Consider the following 17,962-nt stretch of genomic DNA (forward strand, 5'->3'; position numbering starts at 1 on the left):
TTATCTGTCAATCATCCTCCAGCTGTTGTGGGAAGCACGAAGATAGCGTGATTCCAAAGAACTTTTGACACTTACCAGCACTGAGTGACTCGCTTCAAACTTTTCTAGCTGCTGTGTATGTTATAAACGGTGCTTGCACTGGTTACCAGCAGTCGCCTGAAGGAAATCATCAGTATATCAACTGACGGTACTTTATAATAGTTCTGTACGTGCTTAAAGAGATGACAAAAAAAGGCAGTGCATTCACACTGAAATAATGGAATGCAGCTGTACAAGGAATGTGCCGCTCCATATTTAAAATAAAATATTGAGAGATGCAGATACATTAAGATTTTTTAAAACTGAAATGAAAAGGTGAAAGAAAAAAATGTGACACTGAAATATAATACTATGTTTTTCTTCTTCTTCTTCTTCTTCCCCCCCCCCCCCCCCCCCCCCCGCCCCCTCCCCGACACTACCACCTTCTGAGTTACAGAATGCTATAGATAGTAGTAAGGATTAAATTTAAACAACTTTCCTTTTTAGGCTGAAGCCTAATGATGCTGTGGTACTGCGGTTGTCAGCACCAATCAAAAAATATTGGGCTGAAAGTAAGGGTCTCGATTTTGATCAGCTGCTTGGTACAGGTGCATACAAAGAAAATTATCGGCTAGAAATGATACGTTGGGGAGAGTCAGTCAGGGCCAGAGACCCAGGCTACTTCTGTCAGCGTGCAATAGAAATGTCCAACGGTAAGAAATTCTGTTGTAAAAATAAGTATATATAATACCTATTGTCATGGGCTCTTCTGTCACATTGTCTTCCTGGTTAAGGCTGTATGAGAAACATCTTCTATGTTATTTTTATTTCTTTTCCCCATATAAAGGCTGCATTACTACTTTGGCTGTAGCCATGTGAGAAGTTGCATGAGCAACACACACCAGTCAAATAACAATAGTTGTCAGATGAGTTTTAGAAAAAGACCTCCATACTCTCAGTAGTTGTTTCCAGTGCAATTAATAGTATGGGGTTAACAAATATGTTGTTGGCAGAAATTGTAAATAAACTAAATAAAATTAGCTCATAGGTGTGAGCTGTTCATCTGAATTCTATGTTAAATCAGGCTTGTGTGTTATCCTTGGATAAACACTCAAAACTTCTTCTAGTTGTTCAGATATGTCTGTGTGGCATTGGTTCTTGGTTTTTAAATACTGCATGAGTTGCTCAAACTGGATATTTTGTATAAAGATGTGGGCATCATTGTCCAAAACTGTTTGCATTATTTTTCAAAGTTATCATTATAATTTAATGAAAAAGAATTTACCAAGTGATATCTCTAAGTGTGCTGCCTGAATCAGTATAAAATCAATGTTTAACTTAATTTACATTTCAGTTTCACTGTAATGAAAATAAGTACATAATTCTCACAAAATATCATTTGTACTTATTATGGAAGAAATCATTTTAAAAAACTGCATCATTTTTAATTCCATATTTTGTCACAGTATATGGTGACAACCCACCAGAAATGAAACTTCACATCAGATATAAACTGTGTGCTGGATCAGTACTAAAAACTGGGCCCAGCAAGGATCTTAGTATTATGGATATTGTATGGAAAAGTTTTATAGGAACATACATTCCACTGCAGAGTGAAAAATTCAGGCAGGTAACACTAGAAATATTTAATTATTAAATTCCTTGAGGAACTACCTTATGTGCTTTAAGCAGTGTCAAATGTAGGGTCAGACTCACATGCACATGAGGCAGCTGATTGGTCACTGCACAATAGTTCCGGCCGCTGTGGCCGAGTGGTTCTAGGCGCTTCAGTCCAGAACCGTGCTGCAGCTAAGGTCACAGGTTCAAATCCTGTCTCGGGCATGGGTGTGTGTGATGTCCTTAGATTAGTTAGGTTTAAGTTGTTCTAAGTCTAGGGGACTGATGATCTCAGATGTTAAGTCCCATAGTGCTTAGAGCCATTTGAAGCCCCCCCCCCCTTTTTTTTCCCCACAGTAGCAATAGGCAGTGTATCATGTGACACATCAGACAACAATGTTGTTCTGCCACATCTACCTGTGGTGAACTGTTCAGGATGCGCATGGAATGTTTTATGTTGATTTTCCTGTTAATGTAGGTGTGGTGAGACTAGGTCATCATAAAGCATGGGTGATGTGAATTGAATGCAGATATTGTATTAACAAATGATAGCAATAGTTCTTCTGAGTAGACAATTTTTTCAAGATAGTATCATATGCAGAAACAGTGTCCCATTGTGGAGCCTACACATCCGTATATGTATATATATAAAGATGATGAGACTTACCAAACAAAAGCGCTGGCAGGTCGATAGACGCACAAACAAACACAAACATACACACAAAATTCAAGCTTTTGCAACCAACGGTTGCCTCATCAGGAAAGAGGGAAGGAGAGGGAAAGATGAAAGGATCTGCTTGTGTCTGTGTATATGCGGATGGATATGTGTGTGTGTGCGCGAGTGTTTACCTGTCCTTTTTTCCCCCTAAGGTAAGTCTTTCTGCTCCCGGGATTGGAATGACTCCTTACCCTCTCCCTAAAACCCAGATCCTTTCGTCTTTCCCTCTCCTTCCCTCTTTCCTGATGAGGCAACCGTTGGTTGCGAAAGCTAGAATTTTGTGTGTATGTTTGTGTTTGTTTGTGTGTCTATCGACCTGCCAGTGCTTTTGTTTGGTAAGTCTCATCATCTTTCTTTTTATATATATATATATATATATATATATATATATATATAATGGAAGGAAACATTCCTGGTTATTTGCTTCTGTACCTCCCGACCTGGTACAGAAGCAAATAACCAGAGCCACTTCCTCATCTCCTCAAACCCAGAACCTTCCACAGAAGAACCCCAGAAGTGCCCCACTTGTGACAGGATTCTTTCCAGGACTGGATCAGATTCTGAATGTGGCTCTCCAGCAGGGATACGACTTCCTCAAATCCTGCCCTGAAATGAGATCCATCCTTCATGAAATCCTCCCCACTCCACCTAGAGTGTCTTTCCGCCGTCCACCTAACCTTCGTAACCTCTTAGTTCATCCCTACGAAATCCCCAAACCACCTTCCCTACCCTCTGGCTCGTACCCTTGTAACCGTCCCCAGTGTAAAACCTGTCCCATGCACCCTCCCACCACCACCTACTCCAGTCCTGTAACCCGGAAGGTGTACACGATCAAAGGCAGAGCCACGTGTGAAAGCACCCACGTGATTTACCAGCTGACCTGCCTACACTGTGAAGCCCTCTATGTGGGAATGACCAGCAACAAACTGTCCATTCGCATGAATGGACACAGGCAAACAGTGTTTGTTGGTAATGAGGATCACCCTGTGGCTAAACATGCCTTGGTGCACGACCAGCACATCTTGGCACAGTGTTACACCGTCCGGGTTATCTGGATACTTCCCACTAACACCAACCTGTCAGAACTCCGGAGATGGGAACTTGCCCTTCAGCATATCCTCTCTTCTCGCTATCCGCCAGGCCTCAATCTCCGCTAATTTCGAATTTCAATTTGCCGCCGCTCATACCTCACCTGTCTTTCAACATCATCTTTGCCTCTGTACTTCCGCCTCGACTGACATCTCTGCCCAAACTCTTTGCCTTTACAAATGTCTGCTTGTGTCTGTGTATATGCAGATGGATATGTGTGTGTGTGCGAGTGTTTACCTGTCCTTTTTTCCCCCTAAGGTAAGTCTTTCCGCTCCCGGGATTGGAATGACTCCTTACCCCCTCCCTTAAAACCCACATCCCTTTGTCTTTCCCTCTCCTTCCCTCTTTCCTGACGAAGCAACCGTTTGTTGCGAAAGCTTGAATTTTGTGTGTTTGTTTGTGTGTCTATCGACCTGCCAGCGCTTTTGTTTGGTAAGTCTCATCATCTTTCTTTCTAGGGAAACATTCCACGTGGGAAAAATATATCTAAAAAGAAAGATGATGAGACTTACCAAACAAAAGCGCTGGCAGGTCGATAGACACACAAACAAACACAAACATACACACAAAATTCTAGCTTTCGCAACCAACGGTTGCCTCGTCAGGAAAGAGGTAAGGAGAGGGAAAGACAAAAGGATTTGGGTTTTAAGGGAGAGGGTAAAAAGTCATTCCAATCCCGGGAGCGGAAAGACTTACCTTAGGGGGAAAAAAGGACAGGTATACACTCGCGCACACACACACATATCCATCCGCATATACACAGACACAAGCAGACATTTGTAAAGGCCAGGGTGACATGGTACTAGATGGTGGAAAGTGGAACACGAGGCTGAAATGAAAATGAAAATAAATATAAAACTATATGGGGAGAGATAAAGGTAAAACTAGAAAGCAAATGGAGATCTGGTGTGAAAAAAGGCCTTTACAAATGTCTGCTTGTGTCTGTGTATATGCGGATGGATATGTGTGTGTGTGTGCGAGTGTATACCTGTCCTTTTTTCCCCCTAAGGTAAGTCTTTCCGCTCCCGGGATTGGAATGACTCCTTACCCTCTCCCTTAAAACCCAAATCCTTTTGTCTTTCCCTCTCCTTCCCTCTTTCCTGACGAGGCAACCGTTGGTTGCGAAAGCTAGAATTTTGTGTGTATGTTTGTGTTTGTTTGTGTGTCTATTGACCTGCCAGCGCTTTTGTTTGGTAAGTCTCATCATCTATATATATATATATATATATATATATATATATATATATATATATATATATATATATATATATATATATATATATATATATATATATACCTAAAAACAAAGATGATGTGACTTACCAAATGAAAGAGCTGGCAGGTCGACAGACACACAAACGAACACAAACATACACACAAAATCCAAGCTTTCGCAACAAACTGTTGCCTCATCAGGAAAGAGGGAAGGAGAGGGAAAGACGTGGGTTTTAAGGGAGAGGGTAAGGAGTCATTCCAGTCCCGGGAGCGGAAAGACTTACCTTAGGGGGAAAAAAGGACGGGTATACACTCGCACACACACACATATCCATCCACACATATACAGACACAAGCAGACATATTTAAAGACCTAACGTCTTTCCCTCTCCTTCCCTCTTTCCTGATGAGGCAACAGTTTGTTGCGAAAGCTTGGATTTTGTGTGTATGTTTGTGTTCGTTTGTGTGTCTGTCGACCTGCCAGCTCTTTCATTTGGTAAGTCACATCATCTTTGTTTTTAGGTATATTTTTCCTTCGTGGAATGTTTCCTTCTATTATAACCATATCATATATATATATATATATATATATATATATATATATATATATATATATCTGTGTGTGTGTGTGTACGTGCGCGCGTGCATGCATGTAGCAAACCACACACACCAACCTTCTAATTTGCATGTCACTCTACTATCAGCAGGTAGTAAAACTGGATGTTTAACCATCTTGTTATATCCTTATTTCCCACATGAATAATGGCAGTAAACGTTTTTTTGGAACTGTTGATATTGAGTGATGTTTTTCAAACAGGTAGTAGCTAGTCTTAAGGCTGCACCTAGAAATGCTGCTTAGCTCTTTGTAATAGGGGTTTGGGGGCACTCCTACAAAGTACAGCTCCTATGGATCTCCTGAAGGCTCTACTAAATTAATGTTTGGTAGTAATTTTTTGAAAGTGTTTTGAATAGATTTTGTTCCTGACATTGGCAAGACTATCTAATGTAGGGCTCAGTTTGCAAATGTCTTGCTAGAGTGCAATAGAATATGGTAATGTCTCCGGTTTAGAATTAAAATTGAGAAAACACTAAGCAAACCACAAGACTAACATGCACTACATTTAGTATCTCTTCAAAATGTGTGTGTGATTGGTTGTGATGAAGTGTCGCATATTGTGAAGTTGGCAGATAAATATGCTATGTATAGATCGTAAGTTAATTAGTAATTTCTTGTGAAGAGGAAGGGAGGTACAATATGAAACTTTTGGCAAGAGTGTAATATTTCCTCCCCCATCTCCTTTGAAATCGCAATTGTGGTGACAGACTTATCTGTAGTGCAACCTGAAGTCTAGGTTAGTTCCAATTGGTGTCACAACCTTCCCCCGTATGGAAACATTGAGCCATGCCTGATCTTTAGTATTTGTTTAAGAAAACTTAACAACTCAATTCATTTCTTACAGTACTTCTTTACACTTTTCACATATGGTTCAGTAATGCAGCTCACCAAAAAGGAATGTAGCAAGGATATAAATGAAAACTCTATAGTAGGCAAACATTTGCCACATACATTAGACTGTAAGAGAATTTTCAGTGCACTTTTTTCTGGTGGTTTGCTGAAGACTACTTTGTATTTTGGCAGTGAGTAAATATGATGACAAATGTCCATGGCTCATAAGTCTAAGGAATTGCATTTTCAGACACACATTAAGAATATGTATTAAAAAAAGAAAAAGTAATTTGCTGGGAGCTGGGACAGAATTGAGAGGAGAGAAGATCCTGTAGGTTGAGACCCCCAGTCACTCTCTCAACGTCCTCAGATGTCTCAACTGGAAGGGCATTTCACAAGAAAGGCAGGTGCCCACATTTTATATGTCACAGATGTTTGGGAAGGATAGTTTTTTATTGTAGCTAAACCACAAAATTTGCTTTAAGGTCATAGGAGAAGCATAGTATGTTATTTATGAGAAGTGTTTCCTTTGACTGCAATGTTGAGCTGAGCCTATTGGTCCTAACTGCTATGTCTGTTCTTCTTACGTGTGTACATGTTTTGGAGGTCTCAAAGTAACAATATTATGAAAAGGATAGTTGTTACACTCCATATAGTAGAGATGCTGAGTTGTAGATAGGCACGACAGAAAAACAAAGTCGCAGATATCATTTTCATAATATTGTTACAGTGAATCCTGGATTTTCCATTGTTTTACAAGCAAAGTAAATTTTTCCTCAACTTGAAAGTTTTTTTTAACATCTCTGTGCTTTATTAGCGAGGGTGTCATTGGAGGTGATAAGTCCTTACCTTTATCCGACCTTCAAACTTGTTTACCCTACCAAATATTGGGAGACGTACAGTTTAACATGATCTACAAATCACATTCCTGTCCAGCAGAATACAGAAGAGTTGTTCACAACAGCGGCTCAGCAAAAGTTTTATATTGCTCAGGCTTGCCTATTGCACTAGCTTGCAATTGTCACATCATGTTAAACATTCTCATATTATGTTACATGATCTGCAGAATGAAATTTTTAGTCTGCAGTGGAGTATGTGCCGATATGAAACTTCCTGGCAGATTAAAACTGTGTGCTGGTCGAAGACTCGAACTCAAGACTTTTGCCTTTCACTGGCAATTGCTGGAGCTACCCAAGCACAACTCATGACCTGTCCTCACAGCTTTACTTCCGCCAGTACCTTGTCTCCTAACTTCACAGAAGTTTTCCTGTGAATCTTGTTAGACTAGCACTCCAGGAAGAAAAGATTTTGTAGAAACATGGCTTAGCCACAGCCTGGGGGATGTTTCCAGAATGAAATTTTCACTCTGCAGCGGAGTGTGCGGTGATATGAAACTTCCTCACAGATTAAAACTGTGTGCTGGACTGAGACTTGAACTCAGAACCTTTGCCTTTCATGGGCAAGAGCACTTGCGCGCAAAAGACAGAGGTCCAGAGTTCCAGTCTCGGTCCGACACACAGTTTTAATCTGCCTGGAAGTTTCTTATACAATCTGTATGTAGAAATCTAGACAGAAGTAACTAGAGGAAAGGGATGGTCTGACAGCAAATCAAATTGAAGAGAATCCAGTAATCATGAAGAGTGAATGGGAAGCTACAGATCAAAATTAGTATGTATTTAACTCTGTAAAGTGGAGGATTTCATCTCCAAGTCTGCAGATAGTTCAGCCATTAATATCAAATGTATATCTCCAGGTATTTGCCGATCTTGTTTACAAATCATGTATTGTTTACCTGTTAAATGTGTGCTGTTCTTTATACCAAAGCAGCTAATTTTGCCAGTGTAAAACGCTGATGGTAATTACGTTTCAGCTAATATATGATATTCCTTCATTGATATACTACCATGCATAAAATAAATAAGATGGATTCTGTTACTCAGGAACTATTCATTGTGGCTTATTTGTTTACAGTTGGTTTTTTATGTTGGAATGTGCCCTGAGGCTGAGACAAGTTTTATCAGATCAGTGAACTCAATTATTGTAGATAAGCTCCTTACTACACCTGCACATGTGCACTCTGCCAAAATATGTCATGTACAAGGTTAGAAACAATAGAAACAAGACTGATTTGTGTATGTACAAAGCATATTCACTTAGTGGTAGATGCCTTCATGGCAGAAATGATAAGAGCCAACACATCTGCCTCAATTATTTCCACTGTTCTTCACCACTACTCCTACAGAATTACATTCCTGCCCCCATGAGCCATGGACCTTGCCATTGGTGGGGAGGCTTGCGTGCCACAACGATACAGATAGCCGTACCGTAGGTGCAACCACAACGAAGGGGTATCTGTTGAGAGGCCAGACAAACGTGTGGTTCCTGAAGAGGGGCAGCAGCCTTTTCAGTAGTTGCAGGGGCAACAGTCTGGATGATTGACTGATCTGGCCTTGCAACACTAACCAAAACGGCCTTGCTGTGCTGGTACTGTGAACGGCTGAAAGCAAGGGGAAACCACAGCCGTAATTTTTCCCGAGGGCATGCAGCTTTACTGTATGGTTAAATGATGATGGCGTCCTCGTGGGTAAAATATTCCGGAGGTAAAATAGTCCCCCATTTGGATCTCCGGGCGGGGATTACTCAAGAGGGTGTCGTTATCAGGAGAAAGAAAACTGGCATTCTATGGATCAGAGCGTGGCATGTCAGATCTCTTAATCGGGCAGGTAGGTTAGAAAATTTAAAAAGGGAAGTGGATAGGTTAAAGTTAGATATAGTGGGAATTAGTGAAGTTCGGTGGCAGGAGGAACAAGACTTCTGGTCAGGTGAATACAGGGTTATTAATACAAAATCAAATAGGGGTAATGCAGGAGTAGGTTTAATAATGAATAAAAAAATAGGAGTACGGTAAGCTATTACAAACAGCATAGTGAACGTATTATAGTGGTCAAGATAGACACGAAGCCCATGCCTACTACAGTAGTACAAATTTATATGCCAACTAGCTCTGCAGATGACGAAGAAATTGAAGAAATGTATGATGAAATAAAAGAAACTATTCAGGTAGTGAAGGGAGACAAAAATTTAATAGTCATGGGTGACTGGAATTCGAGTGTAGGAAAAGGGAGAGAAGGAAACATCGTAGGTGAATATAGATTGGGGCTAAGAAATGAAAGAGGAAGCCGTCTGTTAGAATTTTGCACAGAGCATAACTTAATCATAGCTAACACTTGGTTCAAGAATCATAAAAGAAGGTTGTATACATGGAAGAATCCTGGAGATACTAAAAGGTATCAGATAGATTATATAATGGTAAGACAGAGATTTAGGAACCAGGTTTTAAATTGTAGGACATTTCCAGGGGCAGATGTGGACTCTGACCACAATCTATTGGTTATGAACTGTAGATTAAAACTGAAGAAATTGCAAAAAGGTGGGAATTTAAGGAGATGGGACCTAGATAAACTGACTAAACTAGAGGTTGTACAGAGTTTCAGGGAGAGCATAAGGAAACAATTGACAGGAATGGGGGAAAGAAATACAGTAGAAGACGAATGGGTAGCTCTGAGCGATGAAGTAGTGAAGGCAGCAGAGGATCAAGCAGGTAAAAAGACGAGGGCTAGTAGAAATCCTTGGGTAACAGAAGAAATATTGGATTTAATTGATGAAAGGAGAAAATATAAAAATGCAGTAAATGAAGCAGTCAAAAAGGAATACAAACGTCTCAAAAATGAGATCGACAGGAAGTGCAAAATGGCTAAGCAGACATGGCTAGAGGACAAATGTAAGGATGTGGAGGCTTATCTCACTAGGGGTAAGATAGATACAGCCTGCTGGAAAATTAGAGAGACCTTTGGAAGAAAGAGAGCCACTTTTATGAATATCGAGAGCTCAGATGGAAACCCAGTTCTAAGCAAAGAGGGGAAAGCAGGAAGGTGGAAGGAGTATATAGAGGGTCTATACAAGGGCGATGTACTTGAGGACAATATTATGGAAATGGAAGAGGATGTAGGTGAAGATGAAACGGGAGATACGATACTGCATGAAGAGTTTGACAGAGCACTGAAAGACCTGAGTCGAAACAAGGCCCCGGGAGTAGACAACATTGCATTAGAACTACTGACGGCCTTGGGAGAGCCAGTCCTGACAAAACTCTACCATCTGGTGAGCAAGATGTATGAGACAGGCGAAATACCCTCAGACTTCAAGAAGAATATAATAACTCCAATCCCAAAGAAAGCAGGTGAAAATTACCGAACTATCAGTTTAATAAGTCACAGCTGCAAAATACTAACACGAATTATTTACAGACGAATGGAAAAACTGGTAGAAGCCGACCTCGGGGAAGATCAGTTTGGATTCCGTACAAATGTTGGAACACGTGAGGCAATACTGACCTTGTGACTTATCTTAGAAGAGAGATTAAGGAAAGGCAAACCTACGTTTCTAGCATTTGTAGACTTAGAGAAAGCTTTTGACAATGTTGACTGGAATACTGTCTTTCAAATTCTAAAGGTGGCAGGGGTAAAATACAGGGAGCGAAAGGCTATTTACAATTTGTCCAGAAACCAGATGGCAGTTATAAGAGTCGAGGGGCACAAAAGGGAAGCAGTGGTTGGGAAGGGAGTGAGACAGGGTTGTAGCCTCTCCCCGATGTTATTCAATCTGTATATTGAGGAAGCAGTAAAGGAAACAAAAGAAAAATTTGGAGTAGGTATTAAAATCCATGGAGAAGAAATAAAAACTTTCAGGTTCGCCGATGACATTGTAATTCTGTCAGAGACAGCAAAGGACCTAGAAGAGCAGCTGAACGGAATGGACAGTGTCTTGAAAGGAGGATATAAGATGAACATCAACAAAAGCAAAACAAGGATAATGGAATGTAGTTGAATTAAGTCAGTTGATGCTGAGGGAATTAGATTAGGAAATGAGACACTTAAAGTAGTAAAGCAGTTTTGCTATTTGGGGAGCAAAATAACTGATGATGGTCGAAGTAGAGAGGATATAAAATGTAGACTGGCAATGGCAAGGAAAGCGTTTCTGAAGAAGAGAAATTTGTTAACATCGAGTATAGATTTAAGTGTCAGGAAGTCGTTTCTGAAAGTATTTGTATGGAGTGTAGCCATGTATGGAAGTGAAACATGGACGATAAATAGTTTGGACAAGAAGAGAATAGAAGCTTTCGAAATGTGGTGCTACAGAAGAATGTTGAAGATTAGGTGGGTAGATCACGTAACTAATAAGGAAGTATTGAATAGGATTGGGGAGAAGAGAAGTTTGTGGCACAACTTGACTAGAAGAAGGGATCGGTTGGTAGGACATGTCCTGAGGCATCAAGGGATCACAAATTTAGCATTGGAGGGCAGCATGGAGGGTAAAAATCGTAGAGGGAGACCAAGAGATGAATACACTAAGCAGATTCAGAGGGATGTAGGTTGCAGTAGGTACTGGGAGATGAAGGAGCTTGCACAGGATAGAATAGCATGGAGAGCTGCATCAAACCAGTCTCAGGACTGAAGACCACATCAACAACAACTCCTACATTGATCAGTTTTGATGAAATGTGATGGCAGAATGTGAGGTCCCTTATTTATTTTGTGTTAGATAGTATAGTTTCCTGATGCTGAAGTATTAAATGTAATTAGATGTAATGTACATGTAATTGTTATTGCTGTGGTCTTCACTGTGAAGACTGGTTTGATGTAGCTCTCCATGCTATCCTGTGCAAGCCTCTTCATCTTTGCATAACTACTGCAGTTTTCGTCCATATGAACCTGTTTATTTTAGGCCAGCATGAGTCTACCTACGTAAGTTTTATCCTCCACACTTCCCTACATTACCAAATTGTTCATTCCTTGTGGCGTATCCTATTGACTGACCACTTCTTTTAGTCAACTTGTGCCATAAATCTCTCTTCTCCACAGTTCGTTTCAGTAGCTCTTAATTAGTTACCTGATCTGCTCATCTAAACATCAGAATTCTTTTTCTGTTCTCTTCTTGTCTGAGCTGTTTTATTCACATTAATTTTCATTTTCATAAAAGACCATTCTCCAGATAAATACCTTTCTGGAAAAGACTCCCTAAAATTTAAATTCGTATTTGATGTTAACATATTTCTCTTTTATAGAAATGCATTTCTTGCTGCTGTGTCTGTATCGTATATCCTATCCACTAGAGCCATCATCAGTTATTTTTCTGTTATAGCAGCAAAACACATATACTTCTTTTAGTGTCTTGTTTCGTATGCAATTCCCCCAGTATCACCTGATTTAATTAGACTACATTCCAGTACCAGTGTTTTACATTTGTTGATGTTCACATTATAATATCTTTTCAAGACGCAGCCCACTCTATAAAACTTCTCTTCAGAGCCCTTAGCCATCTCAGACAGAAGTACAGTGTTATCAGCAAGCCTCATAGTTTCTGTTTCTTCTCCCTGAACTTTTAATTTCTCTCTGGATTTCTTATTGGTTTCCTTCGCACCTTGCCCAGTGTGGAGTTTGTATAACACTGGGGATAACCCTGCCTCACTCTCTTTCACTTCCTTGGACTCCTGCAGTATCAGTCTTGTTTTTGTACAAGTTCTAGGTAACCTTAAACTCCTTGTATTTTATCCTTGCTACCTTCAGAATTTCAAAGACTGTACTCCAGTCAACATAGTCAAAAACTTTTTCTAAATGTACAAATCCTATAAACATTGTTTTTTTTTCTTTTTTAAATGTGTCTTGTTAGATATGCCGTAAGCTCAGTGTTGCCTCACATGTTTCTACATTTTTCCAGAACCCAGACTCATGTTCCCTGAGGTCAGCTTCTACCAGTCTTTCCATTCTTCTATATGAATGTTTTTATTCATTATGCTATTTTCTACATTCTCTCTTAAGAATATAATTGCATAAGAACATACAAAGAGTCACCATAGGATTGATGTTTACTTGGATTAACAGGCATTGCATCTGCTCTCTCCTAAAGCCAGATTACCCTATTCATGTGCATAGCTTCGTTATAAGACAGGAGTAGTTCTTGAAAATGTGAGATATTTCGATATGTAAACATAGTAGCTAGTCATTTTGCAGGTGTAGCTGATATGCTCCTTTTGTGTAAGATGCTCATCCATCACATTGTCAAGAAATTTATGCTTGTCAAATGTTTCAACTAAGTACAATTATTCATCATGTATTCCACTTCAAATTTATTGTAATTTAACAAAAACTTCAATTTATTTTTATTCAGTGAAAATTTATTCATGATATATTCTGTGATCGAACCAAAGTTCTCTTTATTGTTTCGCATTGCTTTTGACTCATTACAGCACTACCTAATGAAGTGCATATCATCAGCATAGTTCACTTAAGAGTTTTGTGACTGTATATTATCATATATGAAACAGAAATAATCCAAGACTATATACCTGTGGGACTCCACAACTGAGAATTTTGTGCTATGATTTCACTGTTAGGGTCTTGCCTTCATTTTTATAACATATTTTGGCACATTGTCTTCTATTCCAGAGATAATAAATTTAAGAAATCTAATGCTACTACTCTTATTCCATAAGTTTCTAGTTTGCATAAAATCTCTGTATGGTTCACGTAAACAAAGACATTAGACAAATTTAAAAAAGTTGTAGTCACCTAGGTTCTTTTATACCGTGTATTCGGTGCTCCATAGAAAAAACTTTCTACTGTTGTTATTGTGGATCACCCTTTTTGTAGCCCATGCTGTGAATTGTTTACTAGATTATATTTCGAAATGAAAGATTTCATTTGGTCAAGAACTATTCCTTTCAAGTAACTTGTGAAGCAGTGAGATGAATGAAATTGGCTTGTAGTCCTTTGTCAGTGGTTGCTCCCTTTTTATACACTAGTAGTATCTCGATGATTTTTAAAGCTTCCAGTATGGTCCTTGTCACAAGCACTAATTCTGTTTTTAGCTGTGAGATAATTTTCAGAACCTCATATTCTGTTATACTCCTCCTGTTTTAGTTGAGTTTATCCCTTGCCTTGAATGATCCATTTCTTCCCTGTATGCCTTATTAAATTGTTCTATGAGAGCATTACATACTGTCTTTGAGTCACTGATGAACATTCCATTTTCTTTTAGTACTGTATTACTGCATCACATTCATTATTTACTGCACTGAGGTGACAAACATCATAGGGTACCTCCTAATATCATGTTGGACCTCCTTTTGCCTGGCGTAGTGCAGCAGCTCAAGGTGGCATAGGCTCAACAAGTCATTGAAGTACCCTGCAAATATATTGAACCATGTGGCCTCTGTAGCCACCTGTAATTGTGAAAGTGTTGCCGGTGCACGATTTTGTGCACAAACTGACCATCCGATTATGTCTCATAAAAGTTTGATGGGATTCATGTAGGTGATCTGGGTGGTGCAGGCTTTAAAAAAAAATAATGGTGGCCCTCAAGTATGTACTCTCAGACTCAGAGTTGAAATATTAAAAGCTTTGGCTGGTTTCATTGTCTAGGGGCTGGGATACATAGTTGCCGCATTACAAGCCAAATACTGCCGAGTCCAAAGCATACAATATGAATACACACATGGATCAAATGGTTGAAGGTTCCTATCACTCGGATTGCAAATTTTGAATGTAACATAGAAATTTATAAATGAAAGACTGAAATTAAATAAAATCTGCAGGTACTATTTTAACTTTAAATGATGAGTGCGATAGCAGAAGTACCTTTAAGAATGCCATTTATTACTGTAAAACACTTATGGCATTGATGGTCCAGCAATTAAATAAAATATAAGTTGAATAAAGGGAAACAATATATTCCTACTTCACATGATTAGTTATGAGCAACAACATAGCTCGCAAGATATTCACTTCTAAATGCATACTACGTCTCCACTGCAGAAGTCACGGAAATCTTACATGTGCACAAGTCAGCACTACGAAATACTTCTCTGTTTCTCTCTCTCTCTCTCTCTCTCTCTCTCTCTCTCTCTCTCTCGCGACTGTGCGCAAACTGCTCAACACTCTCCAAGTATTTCGTGCAAGAGTCCGTCACGCCTTCCCGTCCAGCACTCTCCCATGTCCTCTCACCCGATACTCCTCCCCCACTTCCATACAGTCTTTCCATTGACTTCGGTAGTCACCTAACATAGTAACGAGCACTGTGATTGGCTAGAGCGCTCCTGCCATGTCTCCAAGCCAACGCACACTCTCATACATATTGAAACACATACAAACTACTGGATTTACATTTAAATAACTTGAAATTAAATAAATATTCCTACAGCTGGACCACGCTGTAATACACATTATTAAATAGATAAACAAATTAGTAAACATATATCAAAGAAATACCAACAAAAGTAGACCAGTAGCCTAATGTCTCTGTGCTTTCTAAACCACAGTAAATATTTGACCAATTTCTTCCTGAATAGTATATATCAGATATAAACAAAAGACATAGACGAATAAATATATTTATAAGCATGCTGCTACTGTTTTTTCGTGTAACCATGGAGTATTTACGGCTGACGTGATCAATAGTAATTGGCTACTTTGACCTCCAATAACTCATGTACTATTCAAGTTACATGCCTGTAATTCATACCAATTTAGGTTTGCACTAATGGCTTTCTAAAGACATGTTGATCGACAAAATCGGATTCACGATTTAGATTTTGGAAACTCGTTGCTGGGTGTTACTTGTATAATTTACAATCAGATACTCAACTTTAAACTAATAAAGGTATTGTCAGAATCGCCGTGCAAAAAATGGTAATGTACATGCTTCTTTTTAAGGTATCATAATTCCTCTGGTTATTATTAATTTCTACATGAACAGTGAAATGTCTGCCATCATGGTTTCACAAAGTCTGCCATCTTTGGCACTCCTGGCATACAGATCTCCTTCATTGACACAAAGCACAGTCGTCGACACAGCGTCAACATGGAATTCCCAGCCACGGGGTCGGCCGGCTACCGTTCGGCACCACGTGGTTGCTGACGAGCCCTGGCTTGCAGAGAGGCCCGTGCGACCACACCAATTCCAAACTTAGAATATTTTCAGAGTGCCACAACTCACCCATTACTTCACAGTGGCCAAAGCATTCTCTCAGATGTAATACAATGGAACACCTACAGCTGTCCTTATGATGTTATTTATTATATGACAACCAGTTTTGGTGCTTCACTGTACTATCTTCATTCCATAACTGACACCAAGGGGGTTAACTATGAACTGGTTTTCACAGACTACTGTAACAACGATGTTGTGTCTCCAACCATCAGCTACCAACTCAGTAGTTGGTAATTGTAATTGGAGACACAACATAATTGTTACAGGTAATCTGCAGAAACCTGTTCATAGATGCTGGCCACTAAAGAATCATGTATACAATTGGAGTCAGTTGGTGTCAGTTACAGGCTGAAAATGTGCACTGAAGCACTGAAACTAGTAGCCATATAATAAATGACACCACAAGGACAGCTGTAGATGTTCCATTTTATTAATAAGTGAACGGCTGAAATCCATAAAACCACCAATCAGAAGGATGGACATACAATCACTCGAATTGTCTAGAATGTTCTTCAGATCAAACGATAACAATAGTGGCATGATGACATGGCACATTTTCATCCATATAAATTCCATCATTGTTTGGGAACATGAAGTCCGTGAATGGCTGCGACCGAACAGAACCATTTCCAGTCAGTTATCAGTTGAGATGGACCAGAGGACCCCCTCCATTCCATGTAAACACAGGGCAAATCATTACAGAGCTACCACCAGCCTGCACAGTGACTTGCTGACAACTTGAGTCCATGGCTTTGTGCAGTCTGCGCTACACTCAAACCCTGCCATCAGTTCTTACTAACCGAAATCAGAACTCACCTGGCCAGGTCAGTTTTCCAGTCATCTGGGGTCCAACCAATATGATCATGAGCCAAGGAGAGCACTGCAGTGTAATCTGCAGGTTTTTTACTTATTAGGACACATGACACTTTGCTTCATACTGTCTGACTTCCTAAATATTTGCACCATTGAACATGCCTGCAAAGAACTGTGGTTAAATATTTCATAGAAATGTCCCAATCTGACTTGTATACCTGCTATCAGCAGGAGCTCCTTACTCTTATTCACATCTGTGTTTGGAGCTTTTAGCTGTATTACCTTTTATTAACAATGTTATGAAAAGGAAAGTTGCTACTCACCATATAGAACAGTAGATAAGGGACTCGGCTCACTACTGGCGGTCGGAGGTTGCGGTTTGATAACTGGCAGCTATATAAGTGACATTTCTGGTAAGACGGCGTCAGTCGTTGAGCAGCCGCACGTGCAGCAGCATTTACACAGACTAGTTATGCCACATTATTTTAGGAGGAGAAGGCATTCGCACCTTACTGTGTATTAAGCTATTGATAATATATCTGTTACTATGAAGAGTGGAGTAGGTGTGCAAGTTATTCTTCATGGTCTTTCAATGTTTTGTGGATGCATGCTGAATTTTACACTTACTAATGCTGATGCTAGTGCACATGGTAATGGTTGTGTTACTGTGGCTCTAGTTCGTGGTGGTAAAGTGGAGACTGTATCAGGGCTGGAGACTTTTAGCAGCCAAGAAGATATTGCTTATTGTACATTTCAGATACGTGAAATGTATAGAACTGTAATTAAGTATTTCATAGAAATGTACCAATCTGATTCGTATACCTGCTACCAGCAGGAGCTCCTTAATCTTATTCACATATGTGTTTGGAGCTTTCAACTGTATTACCTTTTACTAACAATGTTATGAAAAGGAAAGTTGCTACTCACCATATAGTGGAGATGCTGAGTTGCAGATAGGCACAACAAAAAGACTGTCACAAATAAAGCTTTCACCTAGT

At 39.6% G+C, this 17,962-nt stretch overlaps 1 protein-coding gene across 2 annotated transcripts in view; it reads left to right on the plus strand.

Annotated features, from left to right (window-relative positions):
- Positions 1-17,962, plus strand: part of LOC126094561 (phosphomevalonate kinase) — a 61,034-nt gene that overhangs the window by 31,352 nt on the left and 11,720 nt on the right. For both annotated transcript variants that reach the window (XR_007521848.1, XM_049909017.1), the window contains exon 2: positions 526-731. Coding sequence is in view for 1 of the 2 variants with exons in the window: in XM_049909017.1 (XP_049764974.1) it covers positions 526-731 (206 nt within the window). In the remaining variant the exon portion in view is untranslated. The remainder of the gene's footprint in view (positions 1-525; positions 732-17,962) is intronic.

The sequence above is a fragment of the Schistocerca cancellata genome, chromosome 8 (genome assembly GCF_023864275.1).
Source record: "Schistocerca cancellata isolate TAMUIC-IGC-003103 chromosome 8, iqSchCanc2.1, whole genome shotgun sequence".
NCBI classification, from domain to species: domain Eukaryota; kingdom Metazoa; phylum Arthropoda; class Insecta; order Orthoptera; family Acrididae; genus Schistocerca; species Schistocerca cancellata.